Genomic DNA, 19,612 nt, shown 5'->3' on the forward strand with positions numbered 1-19,612 from the left:
TCTTGAAAAGTGGTATTCAGAAAGAAATAACCCTCTTCTGCTGCGAGGCATTGTCATGTCTTCATGTGATGCTTGGAACTTTGGTAGCCATCATTTGAGGGAAGGGACAGAGGCTGCTATGCACAGCAGAGCAGGAAACGGAGGTAAATGAAAGAATTGATCAAACCTAGAAACACCTACCTCTAAGCGTCTTCTTCTTCTTCTTCTTTTTTTTAAAGGTTTTATTTATTTATTTGACAGAGAGAGACACAACGAGAGAAGGAACACAAACAGGGGGAGTGGGGGAGGGAGAAGCAGGCTTCCTGCTGAGCAGGGAGCCCGATGTGGGACTCGATCCCAGGACCCCGGGACCATGACCTGAGCCAAAGGCAGATGCTTAATGACTGAGCCACCCAGGCACCCCTACCTCTCGGCTTCTTGTTTTAAAACTGATATGCCAGACTTTTGAGATGACGTATGCAAATAAGATACTATCCTTACTCCCAAGAGGCTTATGGTTTGGTCAGAGAAACAAATAAGTGAAATAAACTTATTCAAGATTGCTATGATAAAAGAGGATAGTGGTTGAATTCAACTGCAAGATGCTAGTTCCAGCTCGCTATAAAATTAGGTTAGAAAAGAGAAACATTATCAAGGGAAAGTGTTTTGTTAAGTTGCCTCTGGAAAGGAAATATTTCCAAGTTTCCCCGCAAATAAAACTTTACATAATGTAATATATTTGATCAAAGCTTTCTCTCTGCCCCAAACTCTTTCCAGTAATAGTAGAAAAGATTAACAGTTGTTAATTAGTATTATTTTTCAAATACACATAAAAATGATAAAGAGTAACATAAATGCAGTTTCAATAAAAAGTAGCAACAAGTATAACAAGGAAAAAATCTTTATGTTAATATTTTTCTATTCATAAAACATCGTGGTGTATGTATTGGGTGACACAAATGCAGTTTTGTTATTCCCAGGAACTGGGTCTCAGATTGCAGATTTCTCTTACATTTCTATTAGAACACCTAGCTGAGAATTCTGGTGAGCTCTTTAATTAAAGTGTGCCCTTAATCTCCATTTCAATTGGAATGGTTGGACGCAGAAACAGATGATGCTACTTTCATAATTAAGTGAAGCTGAGTGACCCTTATCTACATCTCAAATTTTCCTACAGCTTTCAATTGTTCATAAAGGCTTCTGCCTTTTATTTGTAGGTTGAATGATAATTTCTATGCTTTCCTTCCTGGAATCTTCAGATTGGCTTTCCACAGACAAATTAAAATAGAGACTTGAGGCATTTTTTGTTTTGTTTTGTTTTCTAAGTAATTCAGGAGAAAAACAATTCCTTTTATTTAGTAATATAACACACCAGGCACACTTGCCTCCAGGCCTTACCACTTACTCTTCCCTTGGCCTCACGTTTCTCTGACCTTCGCCATCTACATGGTGCTCCCCTGACTTCTTCGGTCACCCTCTTGCTGATGCCTTCCCCCACCACCCTATCTAAATTTCATCCCTTCTCCTCCACATTATTTCCCTTTTCCCCATTTTACTTTTCTTCCTTACCAGTTTTCAGTACCTAATCTTATTAATTAGGTACTTACTTATTTTATTGTTTCCCCAACCAGAATATAAACCTCATGAGGACAGGAACTGTGGTCTATTTGTTTTTATCACTGAGGAATTCCCAGCACCTAGAACAGTGTCTGATACACATAAGAACTCAGTAAACATTTGTTGACTGACTTACAGTGGGATGAGGCTTGGCTTTGGAGTTAGAAAGGCCTGGGTTAGAATGTAGATATTCTGTTTGGCCTGGGGGAGCTCTCTTTACCCCTTTGAACTTCAGTTTCTTCACCGATAACATGGATATGCTACCTCACCTGGTAGTTTTCAGGGTTTAGTGAGATAATGTACAATTGCTAGCCCTCTTCCTTTGCAAACTGAGGGAAGGCCTCAGAGATTTATTTTCTGATATTATTCCTCTTCCTTCCACAAAACTTCTTTATGGGTATCTCAGTCAGGATTCTAATAGGAAACTCAAATTAGGATCATTTGAGGAGGGTTGAGGTCTAGGGGAACATAGGGGATAGAGGAGGAAGCCAGGGAATAGCAGAGCAATCACTACCCGTAGGCCCAAAGGGATGAGGGGAAGAAAGGAGAGCTGGGCCCCAGGTGACCTCACAGGAAGGTAACGGGGAGAATAAATAGCCTTATACTCCTTTCTCTCTCAGATGATCTCTTGCTGGGTCTCGCTATCATCAGACCCAATTGTAAGCCAGAGAGCTGAGAGCCCAACGATATCAGCCATACAGGTCAGACCCTAGGGCACAGGGCAGATGGGAAAGAATGGAGAGTGAATCTGGGGGGCCAAGGAAGCTATCCAACCTTACTATATCCAAGCTACTTGTTTTAAAAAGGATAGAGAGGGTAAAGACAAGGTCTAAATCTCAGTAGACTCATGGTTAGGATGACCAGAACTTCAATTCAGTGCAATAAGCATCATAGAAAAGCCAGCACAGTGTGTTATGGGTACATAGAAGAGAGGCATCTCTTTCACAACTTAAATGTCAGAGATAGTGTGTGTGTGTGTGTGTGCGTGGGGGGGTGGTACTTCTGGTTTGACTTGGAAAGGCTTTCTGGAGATTAAGATTGGTAACATAATTCAGAGACCATTTTATTTATTTATTTAAAGATTTTATTTATTTATTTGACAGAGAGAGACACAGTGAGAGAGGGAACACAAGCAGCGGGAGTGGGAGAAGAAGCCCCTCCCCCCCTCCCCCCGCCCAAGCAGGGAGCCCGATGTGGGGCTGGATCCCAGGACCCCCACACCACCACCCCAGCGGAAGGGAGACGCTTAACGACTGAGATATGCAGGTACCGCTCGGAGACCATTTTAAAGTATGACAAATTTTTAAGAAGAGAAGATGAAATGCTGTTCTCTGAAAGATTTTTCTGATGAAATATGAGAAGATGAGACTAGGGCATGGAAACGAGGATGAGAGTGAAGGATAGAATGAAATAATTTCAAAGGTTTTTCCTAGCTTTTACGTTTTAATGATTTAGTTTTTTGTTGTCTTGTTACTTCTGAACTGTTAGACTGTGGATCTTTAATACATGAAAATGAGTATAAAATTTTGTAATACTCTCTCTTGTTTGCAGAATTTAACTTCAGGTTTCACCAATGAATGCTCTTAAATTTAACATAACTAAATTTAGGGGGGAATATAGTGTTTTGAAAATAAATCATGTAAGTTTATTACATATTGAAACTAAAAATAATGCAAAAAAGAGGAAAACTGTTAATAGGCAAGTCTGATTTGGGTTAATGTTCACAAAGTTCCTTTATTTAACATTCTATTCATAGACTGTTCTAATCTTCAAGAAAACTCTCTGACTCTACATCTTGAAAATTTCTAATGAAAGCAAGCAAACTCATTACATAGCACCTGTATATGGTCATAAGAAAGATATTTATATATGGAATTTCAGGTTAAATGGTATACAAAAAAGACGCAGGAAGGAATCAAATTACAATGAGGTAAGGGCCTTGGGAACCGGTGGAGGAGAGAGGGTGACAAGAAGGAAGAAAACAGGGACGCCTGGGTGGCTCAGTCTATTGTGTCCACCTTTGGCTCAGGTCATGATCCCAGGGTGCTTGGATCGAGTCCCGCATCGGGCTCCTCGCTCAGCCGGGAGCCTGCTTCTCTCTCTGCCTGCCGCTCCCCCTGCTTGTGCTCTGTCTCTCTCTCTCAAATAAATAAATAAAATCTTAAAAAAAAAAAAAAAGGAAGAAAACAAACTTCTCTTGAGTACTTTTCTACGCACCATAATTTGGGATAGGTTTTACAGGTTACCCAAGGGAACAGGTGGCAAGACCACAGCGCACTGAAATTGGTGCACGGAGAGATCTCACTGCGGTAATTATTTTCTTTGTAATTAGGCGTAATTACAGTGAAATGTAGTGAGGAGCTTGTCCACAACCAACATCAAACAAGAATTTCCGGTAGTATCCCTAGTGCTGTAGCTACAAATGTCAAATGGCGGGGGGTAAAGCAGCCAATAATTATAAACAACTAGAGGGAAGCGTGGGCAGTTAGTAACACTTCAAAAGGCTGCACAAGATGCTTGGGATGTTTGGGAAATCCAGAGAAATGAGTCAAATGGGATTGAGGCAATACAATGGAGGCAAATGTGGGGCGGCAGCTCTTGGCCGGCTCAAAGGAAAGTGCCCCCTGGCCAGAACAGACAGGCTCTGGGTCCTGACTGGGCCTTAGCCTCTAGCTCTTCCAGTCTCCGCGCCTTTTTTCCACTCCCGGCGCTGTGGCCGGCGCTTCCCTCCGCCCCCGACTCCGCCCACCCAACCAGGACCTGGCTCCGCCTACCAAGCCGGTGCCGCGGCTGGCTCCGCCCACTCCCAGGACGGCGGCCGGCGGCCGGCGGCCGAGGGGCGGGGCGGGCCGGGAGGAGCCGCACTCCCGAGAGGGAGGGGGATCCGCCGCGGAGTTACGGGAAAGTTGGTCCGAGTTCCTGGAGTTTCCCCCTGTGGTTCCCGGGGCTCGGCCGGCCGGTGCCCCGGCTCCTGTCCTCCCTCCGGCCTTCACCGCCCACCACGTCCCTCCTTCTGTCCCCGGCAGCCATGGAGCAGCCGCCAGCGCCCAAGAGGTAATGAACGCTGGGAGCCGGGGGAAGGAGGGAGGCGGCGCCGGCGGCCGCGGGCGGGGGCGGCTAGGCCGGGCGGGACCGCGACCCCCTCCGCGACCGCGACCCCCTCCGCCACTGCCGGGCCCGGGCCGGGCGCGCTGGGCGTCGGGAGGCAGGTCCGAGTGCCGGGCCGCGTCTGTCCACAGGCCGAGGGGGCCCGCGGGGAGGCCGAGCCTCGCCTCTCCCGCGAGGCGGGCCTGGTGGCGTGGAAAGTCGCCGGGCAGCGCCGGGCTCCCCGCGGCCGGACTCCTGGGCCGGGCAGACTTTTCCCTCCTGGCAAGTTCACGAAGCCCGGAGATGCAAAACTGGGAAATTAATTAGGCTGCTTACAGCCATGTAGGCGTTCTTGTCAAATGTTTTTCATAATACTGCCTTTTATTTGAGAAGGCGGGTTATTTATTAACAGTTTAAGGAATTCAATATTAATAGCTACACAGTGTGTAAAACTTGTAGATATACTGCACTGACAGGTGTTCCTCCCCTTACCCCCCTCAAGTTCAGAAATATTTATGGATGCAAGACAGTAGGAATCTTAAATTAGAACCCCCTCCCCCATATAGTTTTCTGTTTTTCTTCTAGCATATAAAAATAGTGATGCTTTGGTATTTGCTGTTAGTTTATATTTAATCTTTAATATATTGGAAGAGTAAGAGTACACAGTAGATACTTTCAAAGTAGTATTTGAAATGGTCAAGCTAAATCAAGGCTCCCCATAGATGTAAGTTCAGTTGGTATATTTGATTTTTTCATGCACATCCACTCTTTCATTATTCCATCTAGTTTGTCACTAAGTGCTATTGAATTCTCCATCAAAAAGTCTGGATTCACTTTCTTTTCCTGCTTGTTCTTTTCCTATTCCCCAAGAATGAATCAACATCAGTTAACTGGTGGTGTTTAACGCGTTTAATCTCACTCTTTCATTTTTAATTTATAAAATAAGGTACTAATCTTTCTCCCAGAGAGTGCTGTTGTGAAGATTAAGGAGTTCTCGCGTTCTGATACTTAGAGATCTGTAGATGACAGTTGATAGATTCAGGAACATGGAATAATTAAAAAGGTAGGAACTTTGTAGGCTGTTCTGAATTGTGTGACTAGACATGCGAACCTTGAGGCCTGGAAACCATCTGTTCAGGTGAAAAAAGGGGGAGTTGTGGAGGGCTTTCCAAAAGAGACCTGCTATCAGACAGAGCCCTTGATAGATTTTTATCTGGTATTTTGTGTTGAATTCCTAGTATTGACTGGGCACCCCAAAAATTGGAAGCTTTTTTTCCTTTTCTGTTTTGGAAGGACTGCAAGGGGGCACCTCTGAGATAATGCGCTAAGGCCAACCTGAACAACTCCAAATTCAAGTAGAAGCTCTCACTGTTCATTAACTCTAAGTTATCAGAGTTTTTTTTTTATAGGTGTAAGAGACCCCCTGTCCTTGCAGGGACTCTAGAAAACCTAGAGGGCTCAGAGGGAGTTGTGGGTGGTATATATAACCATTCCATGTCATTTATACTTTTCAAAGTGATGCTTGCACATCCAACGGGCTTATTTGTAATTCTCTTCAGAAAGACTTATGTTGATCCAGGAAGGCATTTCTGAAAAGCAAGATATGTGACATTAAGCCCATATATTCGAATATCACGTAAAATTTTTTCATAGCATTTTCATTTTCATAATATTATCATAGCAACCCTATTAAGTAGGTTGGATCACAGGTATTAATCCTGTTTTGTAGCTGAGGACACTAAAAGAGTTTGCCACACGGAAGTCTTTGACAGGGATTACTGACAGTGAGTTTTGTGTTCTCCATATTGGTATAGATGCCATTTTTGAGGTCATTTTGTTTGCCAGGAACTTTATACATACATTCCTGTATTTTATTGTCCTAAGAAACAGGAATCCTGGCTCTGCACCTTACTATGCTAGCTCTAAATTTAATTTCTTCATCTGTAAAGTGTGTTGTGAGGATCAAAATAGGTCATGTGTAAAGCACTTAGCACAGGGCTCCATAATGTGTTCAGTGATGTTAAATGTTGTTAGTTTATTCTTTGCATATTAAATGAAACTCAGAGAGGTTAAATAATTTGGTCAAGTGGAGGAGATGCCAGAACCCCGAGTCTGATTGGCTGCAAAGGCTGCGCACCCTCTCAACACTGTACACAGTGATACCTCTTTTTAAAAACTCACTTTCTTAGGCTTCCATATGTGGTGGTCATTTCTTTGTACAATATGTACATTTCTATGTACAATCCTGCTTGTTCTTTTCCTATTCCCTATAAGAATGTCGCTTTGCTTTTCTGCCTTGAGTAGCACTTCCTTAGGGCTCAGACATTTTTACATGGTCACATTTATGTTGCTGATGTTCAAGTCTGTATGACCAGCAGCTGCTGTTCAGTTGGTATATTTGATTTTTTCATGCAGATCCACTCTTTCATTATTCCATCTAGTTTGTCACTAAGTGCTATTGAATTCTCCATCAAAGAGTCTGGATTCACTTTCTTTTCCCTTTTTCATTTTTGATGCAATTACCCCATTCCTGGGTTTTATGACCCTCATACTTGATTTACAGCAGTGCCTTCCAAGTAGGTACTTGAGTGCAGTGGTTTTAAAAAAGTTTTTAGCAGCAGAAAGGCTCTGTTTGGAGTAGAGGCAGTGCACTAGGACCTGGTTCTCAGTGCCTTACCTCCTTCTTTTCCCCTTTTGCTGCTCTACAGAACCTCCTAATGATCCCTAGGACGGTGTTTGCTTTCGTTCATCTCGAAAATGGCTTCTGTTTTGTTTTGTTAAAACATCACTTCCACCATGCTATTTCTTTAAAAAAAATTTTTTTGGGGGGGTTGGGGCACTGTAGTCTACTTAGTACCCAAGACCCCTATCACTTGGTCTTAGATTTAATCCCAGGCTTTTGTTACTCTTCTCATGAATCTGTCTTCCTGAAGTTTCCCTTTTGTTTTTTATTTAGGTTGTAGGCCATGGGTACTTCCACCTTTGCTTTTGTTCACACTTTTCCTTTAGAGAAGTTTGTGTTCTTTTTTTGCTAGTAATCTATGTTTTATTCTTTCTTCAAGGCTTGCTTCATAAAGTAACTTATTTGAGTGCTTTTTAACCTAAGGTATTTCTCCGTATTCCTAGTATGATGTCCATTTGAGTATATGCCATCTTCATATTGTTCTTTTTTCAACTACAAAATTTTAGATATTCCAGAGATAATGGGGGCTAATTTAATAAGTATTTATGTATCACGTTACCCAGCTTAAGAAATAAAATATTGCGAATACAGTTGAATTTTCCTAAGTATATCTCTTCTCAGTTGTATTCCCTCCCTATTCCCCAAAGGATTGTCACTATCCTGAATTGGGTATTTGTTATTCCCATACCCTATGTGTCTTTGTATTTTTATCATGTTGTTCATATAAATCTGATGTTAGGCTTGGGTGTCAGTGCCCACCTTTGCTCTTTGGGGCCATTCTTTTCCTCTGGGAGTTGGAGATTCCACTGAGCAGCTAGATCTGAAAATCATGACGGGAGGATCTGGGAGGCCGTTCTTACCTCACATCACTGAGTTGGTCTCACCAACAAGGCTGTGTTAAATATGGGCAATAGATGTGCTCACCTATAGTCACTGACTTGAGGTATCAGAATAGCTTCTAGATTCCCCAGGCTTCCTGAATAGGTCTGTCACAGAGGTCTTCATAAGTCCTTATGAAAATGAGGTCCCTCTGGGAATGGAAGTCCATTAAATGGTTCTTAATTATTAGCGTTTCGGTAAGTTGAGTTTCTCAGATTTCTTTGTAGGGGAACTGCTAGATGAAAGAAAAATGACCACACAACAGGTAAGTTTTAAGAGATAGAAGAGGAAATGATCAAAACATGAGATCTTCACCGAGTAGAACATTCATAAAAAGGAAGGTGGGTCTCTGTGATGGGTGGTGGGTAGCATGAAAATTCCGGTTGCTTGAAGATAGATAGTTATATAGATAATATTTGTTAAAGAGAGGACAGAATATCATTGCCGGAGAGATAGACTTTACCAGACAGGCCTTGTTCCTCAGTTAGATTATAGGATTAATAGTTATTTAAAATTTAAAATTCATTAAGGTATACTTGGAGGAAAAGTTGGTGTGGAACAGTGGAAACACTGGTAGGATAATAAGAAGGGAGTAAGCTCCTGAAATTTACTCTTGAGACAGATAAGGAAAGTTCTTTGATTTAAGCCATGGTTGGATTCTTTGCATTTTTTTTTTCTCTTTTTTTATGTGTGAAAAGGTAGTTGGGGGAAGTAAAGTTGAAGATTCAAGTTAAAATGTTAGGGTTACAAAGTGCATTCACACAAATGAGAAGTGAAGGTGAGAAAACAATTGTTTCCTAAGGGAAAGTGTTGCTATGAGTGAATGGAGTATCAGTCAGAAGATAGATTATTAGGGAATGAAAAAGCAAAAGTAAAAGGACAGGGATATAGATGGGTAAAGTAGAAGGTATTTCCAGATTCCTAGCATGAAAAGCCCATATCAACCTGTAGTATCAGTAGCCCTGACCTTAGACCAGAAATTGGGATTGCAGATAAACAATTCTTGGAATTGAGTTGTGTGGGACAAAGCAACAAACTAGGTAAGTAGATAGTAGGGTATGACGAAAATCATGAAGACATTGCAATGAAAAGAGGTGTGGGCTTCATTTTATGTCTATATTACTAATTCATGTGTCCTTGGAATCAGAATTCTTCTGTGCTTATTATTGGAGAGATTCACAAGTGGGGAGCTAGAGTTTTCTTTGAGAAGATGACCTGAAGAATGTTACGAAACAAAGGCAGCAACCTCAGGTAGTAGGAGGCCCTGGGGGAAGCTCCCAACTTTAGAGGCAGGCTAGGGGAGGGGGTTCTGAGTATTTCAAAGGGCAAGAAAAGAATCAAGCAAATAGGAGGAGCATCTTTTTGCATTAATGACTTGGTCCCTAAAGCATATCTGTTCTCCTTTTGGCTTTTCTCTGTTAATTGGGGGTGGACCAACTCCTTTAGAATTGATTTAGGCCCTTGAGATGGGCCTGCTCAATTGTCTCTTCCTAAAGACAGGGAGGTTGACAGTAACATCTGGAGCAGGTCTGGGTGAACAAACTTGTGTTGCACATTAAGACAGGAGAAAAATTCACTCTTTAGTCAATCCGAGGCAAAGATTAATTTATCTTTTGTTCTTTTTTTAAGATTTTATTTATTAGAGAGGAAGAGAGAGCACAAGCAGGGAGGAGGGGCAGAGGGAGAAGCAGGCTCCCAGCTGAGCAGGGAGCCCCATGTGGATCTTGATCCCAGGACCCTGGGACCATGACCCAAGCCAAAGACAGACACCCAACCAACTGAGCCACCCAGGCGCCCCTTTCTTTTGTTCTTTAACGGACTGAGATATAGCATGTATTAGTACTAAAGAATTTGTTAGAAATGTAAAGAAAAAGGTAAATATGTATTAAACACAGGTTGAAATGTGTTTTTCTGAAGTAATCTAAATGCTCATTCCAGAAGTGTGTCTCAATAAAACTTTAATAGTAAAAGGTTTAAATTGAGTATTTCTTGTTTGGATTATAAGGGGGGAAAAGTGCTTTGAATTTAATTTTTCTGGTTTCAGAGAAGTCTGTGTTGAACTAAAGGTACCATCACTTCAGGCCATCATATATTAGTGGCTCTCAAAAAAATTGAAATAAAATATTGATGGTGAAACCCAGGGCAGACCCAAATACATACAAAACTAAAACAGAAGTTTCACACAATGGACTCTGTGGGATGTTTTTGGTATTTTTCTATTTTCAGTTATGTTCTATTTCACTGAAAAACTGCTGGTCGTGATCCACCAAATTATTTTCATGACCTACTAACGGGTTGTGATCTGCAGTTTGTAAAGACATTGTTGGCATATGTAGTAGTGACAGTCAAGAAACTGACTTCGTTTCAAACTGTATCCTGATATTTAAAAGCTCGATGATGGCATTGCCAGAGGTATCCAGACGGGTGTAAGTGTAACTACCTACACATACAATAGGATAGAGGTGAAGGGGAGAAAGGAAGCTATTATTTAAAAACTGCAGTATTTTGACAGTATCAGGACAGTATATAGGTCAGTATATAGGATTGAAGTATGGGAAAATGGAAAATGATGATCTATGATGTCTGACAGAGTTCACAAAAGAATATGGAATACATAAAGGTTGCCATGAGGCAAAGGCTCATGTGGCTTCTAGTGTAGAATGACCCTGTGCAAAGCTTTAATTATGATTGCCTCAACTTCTGACTCCCTCCCAGCTCCACCCCTTCTAAGTACCAAAGGTCTCTAGGTTTTTCTGCTGAAGAGAAAATATACTATCTGATAGAAACTTTCTTTTTTATTTGTCCCAGGCCTCTTTTTTGTTGTGATTTTATTTGAATTGCCTCATATGTTAGGATTATTCTAATTTCCATTCTTAGCTCTTGGAACAGATTCTGTATTTGAAATGTCTTATTACAATTTTTTTTCCCACATAGAGTCTAAAATTGAATAAATGAAAGTAACAAATATGTAAATGGATGTATGAATATTAAAAATAAGTTCATTGTTTGCATGCCATGAATATTAAGGTGCAGATTACCTTGAACTTCTTAAAAGTATATTAAAGGACATATCTTACAAAATGACTTTGTAGCAAAATGAGAATTACAGAAAACTGTTAATATTGCTGGTAATTAATATAGGTGTACATGTGATAGTATATGTGGGTTCTGAATTAGTTTATAAATTTTATATGATATCAGGGGCGCCCGGGTGGCTCAGTTGGTTAAGTGTCTGCATTTGGTACAGGTCATGATTCCGGGGTCCTGGGATAGAGCCCCGCATTGGGCTCCCTGCTCAGGGGGAGTCTGCTTCTCCCTCTCCCTGCCCCCCACCTCTGCACTCTTGTATCTCTCTCTCTCTCAAATAAATAAATAAAATCTTTAAACAAAACGAAACAAAAAATTTTATATGGTATCAGACATCTTAGTAAAAAGGTCAAATAGAGTAACATTTTCAGATAGTTCCAGGTATCTTGATACAAATATTAGTATCTTGGTGTAGATACACACACACACACACACACACACTCTCTCTCTCTCTCTCTCTCAGAAAATTGGGGAAATTGTTGAGCATATGTGATTCCAAGGATGAGGTAGTTTTTATATTCAAAATATGGAATGTTACTCTGTGTTCAGATCATTTTCCATTTTTAAGATTTTTGATTTTCTGAAATCATGGGACCTAGAGTCCTATAGTTGGAAAGGAATGCAAGTTAAAATTATTTTTGTAATTTGGGTGAACCTTTTACATATTTGAGGAAAGCATGAATTAAAGGTAATAGGCAACTAATTTCCTTGACTCTTTCTCCCTGGAGCCAGATGATCTCTCCTGAGTCTGCTGAGTTGCCTCATTCTCCTGTTTCTTTCTTTCTTTCTTTTTTTTTTTTTAAGATTTTATTTATTTATTTGACAGAGAGAGAGACCACGAGAGAGAGAGAACACAAGCAAGGGGAGTGGGAGAGGGAGAAGCAGGCTTCCCACTGAGCAGGGAGCTCGATATGGGGCTCAATCCCAGGAACCTGGGATCATGACCTGAGCAGAAGGCAGACACTTAACAACTGAGCCACCCAGGCGCCCCCATTCTCCTGTTCCTTTCTAAAAACTGGCTTTCTAAACCATAAGAGACTCTTTTTTTTTTTTTTAAAGATTTTATTTATTTATTTGACAGAGAAAGACACAGCGAGAGAGGGAACACAAACGGGGAGTGGGAGAGGGAGAAGCAGACTCCCTGCCGAGGAGGGAGCCCGATGCGGGACTTGATCCCGGGACTCCAGGATCATGACCTGAGCTGAAGGCAGTCGCTTAACCAACTGAGCCACCCAGGCGCCCCCATAAGAGACTCTTAACGATAGAGAACAAACTGAGGGTTGGTGGAGGGAGGTGGGTGGGGGATGGGCTAAATGGGTGATAGGTATTAAGGAGGGCCCTTGTTATGGTGAGTACTGGTGTTGTATGTAAGTGAAGAATCACTAAATTCTACTCCTGAAACCAATATTACACTATGTTAACTAACTAGAATTTAAATAAAAATTTGGAAGAAAAAAGATAAAAATTGCCTTTGTTTACTCACTGATCATTGAACATGGCAGAAATTGGATGTCAGCCTTGAGTTCATTCCTTTGCTCATTTATTCATATATTCAGTAATTATTAATTAACTGCCTTTCAAATGCTAAATGCTGTGTACATTGTTGAATGAAGCAGTTGAGATCTTTGACCTCATAGAACATACACTCTAGTTGGAGCTTGAACTATGAAGGATAGAAGTAGCACATACTGATAGAGAAAAATGGTGGAACCTGTGTAATAGGGCAGTTGGCCAGAGCTTCTCTGAGAAGCTATTTAGTAATACTAAAGCTGTGACATGGGGTTGAGAAGTTATCCTTGTGAGCAGCTGGAAAGAGTATTCCAGGCCGAGGGAAAGCTATGAGAAGGCCTGGAGGTGGGAAAGAACATAGTGTGTGGGAGGAATTGAAATGAGGCCACTGTGGCTGGATTGTAAAATGGGAGAAAGTGGTTGGAGATGAGGTCAGAGAGATGGGCAGGGATTCAGTGATGCAGGCCATGGAAAGGAATTTGGATGTGAAAGTGCAACTGGCTGTCATTAAATGGTTTTAGGCAGAATTTTAAGCAGTTTATGTTTTTAGAAGATCATTCGGGTTGCTTTGTGTAGAGTAGATTGTAGAGGGTTAAGAATAAAAGCAGGGGAAAAGTTGGGAGGTCATGGCAATAGCTCATGGTTAGATGATGGAGGCAGTGGAGATGGAGAGAAGTATGGACAGATATAAGTTATATTTTGCAGTTAGAAATGAAGGACTTGCTGATAGACTAGCTGTGGGACCTGAGGAAGAAAGAATCAATTCTGGCTCCTCAGTTTTGTGTTTGAGCAACTTGGGGGTTGGAGGAAGACTGCGAGAGGAACAGGTTTGGGTATCTCATAGTCTCTTTCTTAGAATTTCCCGACGCCCAGGAAAGTGAATCTGTTGGGCCCCAAATGTGATATTAGGGGGTTCCCTTAGAATAGGAAGTAGGTAGGAGGAAATGATGGGTACTAACTTCTTTTTTTAACCTCTTATTTTCACTGCATTAGTCTAGAGAATGGGAATCATACTAAGCCTTTGTTAGGTGTTTGCAATGTTCAGGTGTCCTGATAACTTGCTATTAAAAAATGTTTTTATTGCAAAATAAAACCTCAGTACAAAACATACTTATGGCTTAATGATTACCTTAAGGCAGACACCTTTGTAATCAGCAGTCAGGTTAAGAAATAGAACTCTGCCACCCTTCCTTCTTTGTGTTCCATCCCAATCATAGCTGCCTTTCCCCGTAAGTAACCCTTATACCAACTTTTAAAGTAACCTAAATGTGCATTGCTAGACACTCTAGGTTAGTCTTGCCAATTAAAAAATAGTTTTTATAAGAAATGTCCTTTTGATCTTTACGTTAGTTCTCCATCCCTTTTCTTTTCTTTTACCTGTTGAAGAATGCAGGCTGTTTGTAGTTTCCCACAGCATGGATTTTGCCAATTGCTTACCCAAGGTGCGGTTCTACTGTTCTTTTGCCCTCCATATTTTCTGCCAATGGGTAACTGGATCCAGACACTGACAGGCTCAATTTCAATCCCTTAGGCATTGGTACAGGTGGTGTATGGCAAGACTATATTAGTCACTTAGTGTATAGTTGTCTCTCTTTTTTTGTGATGTTAGCAGCTGTTGATGGTTAGTGCTTATTTCTGTTAATTCTTTGGATGTTGCAAAATGGTGAAATTCCAAATATACCATTTTGTTTCCATTTATTAGTTGGAATGTTTTTATAGTCACCTCCCTCATCTTTTGTCTGATTACCCAGTGGTACAATTTATAAAAGAAAGACAGGATAAATGCTTGATTCTTCCCCTTTGTCTGTTTTCAAGAGAATGAATTAGTTCCCTATTTTTCTCCAAAGGGGACCAATTCTTTTTTTTTTTTCTTTTTAAGTTCCATTATGAACTAATGGATTTAAACATATTTGATCGATTTTAATCTGTTGCAGTTCCTGTTGCTGAAGCTCAAAGTGGCCCCCATCTTGGGTCAGTGGGAGTCCCTTCAGGGACAACATGACCTGTAGCTTCCTTGTTGTCTGCTGTGATAAGATATTCAGGGCTCATCATGTCCATTTCCTGTCCTGGTTCTGGAACCAACCATTTCTCTTAGAAGTACTACTTTCTTTTTATGAGAAATGGTATTTTAGGACCCTAACCTGGGTGCTAATGTGGTTAGTGCCACTTTAATTTTAAATAGTGTTTTTTCAGAGATATGAGAACTGACTCATTCTTTCCAGCTATGGGATACTGTGTCATAAAATCTGATGGCACTGACATCTTCTTCCTCTGGATAATATCTCTACCATACCTTTATTATGTTTCTAAGTTTAAGTCAGAAATTGGGCATGTATAGACAAATTCTGTGGTAGAGACTATTTGGAGTGGACTTTTACCTTCACATTCTCCCTCTCTTATTTTGGTTACCCTTTGACCCAGTGTTATCCTAACATCCAGCGTCACTTCTTTCTCAACTCTGAATGTTTCAGGTGACCTAGTTTCTTCTTAAACAAAAAAGATACAGAAAATAAAAGAATCCAAGACAAAAAACACCACTAGTGATAAGATTAGATTTCAGGCCTTATTTTTTAAGGTAGACCTTTTAGCCTGCTTTGTCTTATATACAGAAAAGTGTATCTGTGCACAAACGAAATTCAAGGGCATCTTGAGGCTGCTTTATAAATCCAGCCCTGACTACAGTATGATGAATTGCAAAATGAAGTCTATCCAGATCTTAAATGCCATATGTTATTCCTTTTTGGTTTTGATATTAGCCCCTCTTGTTAAGTTTTATTGTACTTTCTAATAAAAAACATAAGATATTTGTCTCAGTGACGTGGTTGGTACTTTACATTTGATGCTATGTCATGTAACTTTAGAAAGAATTAGTTTTAGTATAATTACTTACTGTATTAATTACTAATTAGGTTGCACCTATAAGCTGATAAGTGAATTAGTCTGTTACCTTGCAGTTAAAAGGCATCCAGTAGCCATTTTCTAATGATCAGCTATTCAAACATTTTTAGTAATCAGTGAAGTTTGTATCAGAGAGAGAGGTTTGGATCATAGAGAAATGATTGCTCTGAATAAAATTTATAGTTCATGTAATTTCTAAGAATTATAAGAAATAAGGGTCAAATTAAATAATAGAATCTCATAAAATTACAGGGGAAATTAAAAATATACAAATTAAACCCTTGAGAAGAGAGTATTTTGATGATTTTCTTTTCCCAGTAGGATGAATTTTCCTTCTATGAGTTTGCTTTTCATTGTATACTTCCAAGGTTTTATTTTTGTTTTTGTTTGTTTTTTTCCTTATAGAAGAGAATTCAAGTACTAGGCACATGATAAGACAATGGGATTCCGCACTCCCCCCCTTTATATAGACTCTCAGCATTTGATTAGATAGCTTTAATTAATATTCACAAAAAACTCATGCGATTTCAAAGAGCCTACCAAAATACTGATATGGTTATAACTTTATATTTAGCATCATTGGAAGTATGGTTGGTATACCATGTAATGCATTTTCCAAATAAATGAAGTAAACCACTTTAAGCATATTTTAAAAATATTTTACAAACACTTTTATACAACCAGTTTTGATGGAAATCATTCCAAAATGAAGGCGCTTGACCCAGTCTTCTGAAACTGATAAGGAAAGCAAATGATCTTGCTTTTTTTGTTCATGAAAATAGTCATAGAAACAGTTCATTGAACTGTTCATAGTTTTTGTTCATAGAAACAGTCAAGTGTGCTTTTTGATGTGTTTGAAGCTCTGTTGCTGTATACATTGGCTGTTTTTTCCCTAAACCTAGTCTTGTCTTTTACTGTTTTCTGTCATTCTCGTTACGTGTCCTTTTCTAAACTGCTACTTATCTTAGAAATAATTACCTGACCTGACAGTAGCTATTCCTTTCCGAAAGTAAAGTACATGCTCTTTGTGTCAGTTTTTGCTTACCAGAGGTCTTTTTCTCTTCTGGGTTCATAGTACATCTTGAAATGATCTTTTGACTTAAGAGGAGGAACATTATATGCAGTGAAGGGGAAAAAAATTATTCCAAACTTCCCTGAGTTTCTAAGTTTTAATATGAAAATAACCAAAGTTTTTGCATCAGAAAAGGAACAGGATTTTACCTTAAGCCCCTGGAATTCCCAAGCTAAAAAAATTTCTGTCATTTTGGAATGTTACTTAGATTTTGAGGACTCATGGTATTGTTACCAAAGCGACTTGGAGTTATTCCTGTGCAAATACAGTAACATTACACTTATAGTTGTTTATTTGTAATTTCTATGGGTTAAATATTTAGACTATTTATCTTTCACGTAATGATCACATTTTTTTCTATTAGATACAGTTGAGATTTAAAAATTTTATTTTTATTTCTAAAAAACCAAAACCAAACAGGTAAAAATACTCCCCAATTTAAAAAAGCAAAAATATTTTCATAAAGCGTTATAATCCTCCTAATTTGCTTACAAAGAACCACAGGGAAATACTGAGAGGTCGCTTCATATGTGCTGTTGCTGTGTAATAAAACTGTACTGAGAAACCAAGCAAAATAGTGTCCATCTGTGCAAATAGCTGAACCCAGCCAGTCTCCACAGCCCCCATCTCTATTTATGAAAGCCTATACAAATTAAGCAGAAGTCAGAGGACAGAACTCATTGAATGATACACAAGTTAATATATTCAGTTTAAAGTCTCCCTGAAATTACACTTTTATTAATGTAGGTACACCTTTAATTGATGTATTTATGTTTGGGATTAATCCAATTCTAGTATTCTAGGGATGGAAACGAGGAGTTGTGAGCGTACAGAGACTAAATCCTCATATTTTATCTTCAAATTTTGAGATGTAGGGAAACAAGTGAGGAACAAAATATATGAGTAAATCTAGTTTTAAAGTGTAGGTGGTGTCTTTGGCACAAATTATGGTAGATTTTTCTGTATGGCAGGTACATGGATAGACCTTGGCAAGTTTCCTCTTTTATTTTTAATCAATTAAAGATTCTGTTCTGTTTTGTAGTTCCCAAATCTAGGTATGGTTATTGAGTATTTAAAAATCTTTATAAGGACCTGGATTAAAAGTTATGAGATTTATAGCTCTGCATATTTCTTATAAGATTATTTTTAATTTTAATTTAGCAGGAAATGAATATGTCAGCATTTTCAAATGTGCTGTTTTATGTTGTCTGCATTTTCTGGATTTTTTTTTTTTAATAATTCACTGTATTAAGAAAGTGAATGCAGTAACGTGTCTTTAAAGCTAGGGAGTATGTTGCAGCATTTCTTAACTTTGAATAGGTTTGTTACAAGAAATTAAAAGGAATCCTGTCGCTTTCCAAATGAGGTTAAGTGAAAAGATTCTTAGAAAACAAAAATGAAAGACTCTAAAGGGTGAAGGAAGGATAAAAATCTCAGCTTATTTTCCTTTAAAGCTCTTTGGCAGGAAATTATAATTTTAGAGTACTTTTGGGCAAAGAGCCCAACTTGAGAGGAAATGGTATGCTAGAGCTGAAGAATAAGACTTTAATTTTAAAAAGTCTTCTATGTATTGTAGAGCACCTGTTTTCTTAGGTGGATTTCATCTCATTCTAGTGCCAGTGATTAACTAAACCCTCATAAATTTTAAAACAGTTTTATAAAAAGTAAATACTCTATGAGATCATCAAATCACATCTATTTTACTCTTAAGACAGTGATACTTACAGCAAAACAATTAAAAGCCAGAGCTTTAGAGTCAGATAGACTTTGGTTCTTGTCTTACCTCTGCCATTTACTCAGTGCAGTGGTGGGCAAGTTAACTTTTCTAAGTCTCCGCGTACTCACTTGCAAAATGGAGGTAATAGTACCTTTCTTTGGGTTTTGTGAAGATTAGAAGAAGTGGTGATTGTAAACCATTTGTCTCTGAAGACATTTTCTAAAGTGTTTCAGAAATGCATCTGTCACTGTCAACATCTTCTGAAGAAACACATAGCTTTCCAAAGAGATAAAAGGACAGCTTTCACTTGGATACATATGTTCTAGTTGAGTTAAAAAAAAAAAAAAAATCAGTTGTATTGCTTTAGAGCTAAACATCTAAATATTCACAAAATGTTTGGCCTTTACAAAGCAAAAGGAAGCAGAAAAAAATGATCCTTGAATTTTATTAGTTTGAGGCAAAATGTACTTTCTGTGGATGAAGTAGAAAAGATGTTTGATTTTGTGGATTCAAGACAGAGTCATTGTTGTATAATTTAGAATATATTAATTAAGGGGCGCCTGGGTGGCTCAGTCAGTTAAGCGTCTACCTACTGTTCAGGTCATGATCCCAGGGTCCTGGGATCGAGCCCTGCATCAGGCTCCCTGCTCAGTGGGGAGTCAGCTTCTCCCTCTCCCTCTACAGCCCCCCTGCTTGTGCTCTCTTGCACGTGCTCGCTCTTTCTCTCTCTCTGTCAAATAAATAAAATCTTAAAAAAAAATATTCTTTAAGGCTAATATTGAGACTGACATTGCTTGATTAATGGAATGTTGGAAGACTGAAGAATGAAAACCTTTCATGTGTTTTAAAGATGTTTTACTTTTCTAACAGTATTGAAGATGAAACCACTAGGGTGGAAGAGGAGAACTTAATTTTATTTTATTTATTTTACTTATTTAAAGATTTCTTTATTTTAGAGAGAGGGAGAGAGAAAGAGAGAGAGTGTGTGGGGCGGGGGGGGTGACAGAGGGAGAGGGAGAGAGAGTCTTAAGCAGACTCCACAGTAAGCACAGAGCCTTATGCGGCACTCAGTCTCATGACCCTG

The 19,612-nt window shown here is 39.4% G+C and overlaps 1 protein-coding gene across 4 annotated transcripts in view; it reads left to right on the forward strand.

The window, feature by feature from the left end:
* Positions 1-4,433: 4,433 nt before the first annotated feature.
* Positions 4,434-19,612, forward strand: part of STK3 (serine/threonine kinase 3) — a 271,666-nt gene continuing 256,487 nt past the window's right edge. For 3 of the 4 annotated variants that reach the window (XM_045896164.3, XM_045896166.3, XM_064588078.1), the window contains exon 1: positions 4,436-4,650. In XM_045896164.3, coding sequence (XP_045752120.1) covers positions 4,625-4,650 — 26 coding nt within the window. In that variant the 5' untranslated portion in view covers positions 4,436-4,624. Of the gene's footprint in view, positions 4,651-19,612 lie in introns of all 4 variants that reach the window. The other variant, XM_064588079.1, reaches the window with a different exon arrangement.

The sequence above is a fragment of the Mirounga angustirostris genome, unplaced genomic scaffold (genome assembly GCF_029215605.1).
Source record: "Mirounga angustirostris isolate CCGP_5_RB_7025 unplaced genomic scaffold, mMirAng1.0.hap1 SCAF_4, whole genome shotgun sequence".
Lineage (NCBI taxonomy): Eukaryota > Metazoa > Chordata > Mammalia > Carnivora > Phocidae > Mirounga > Mirounga angustirostris.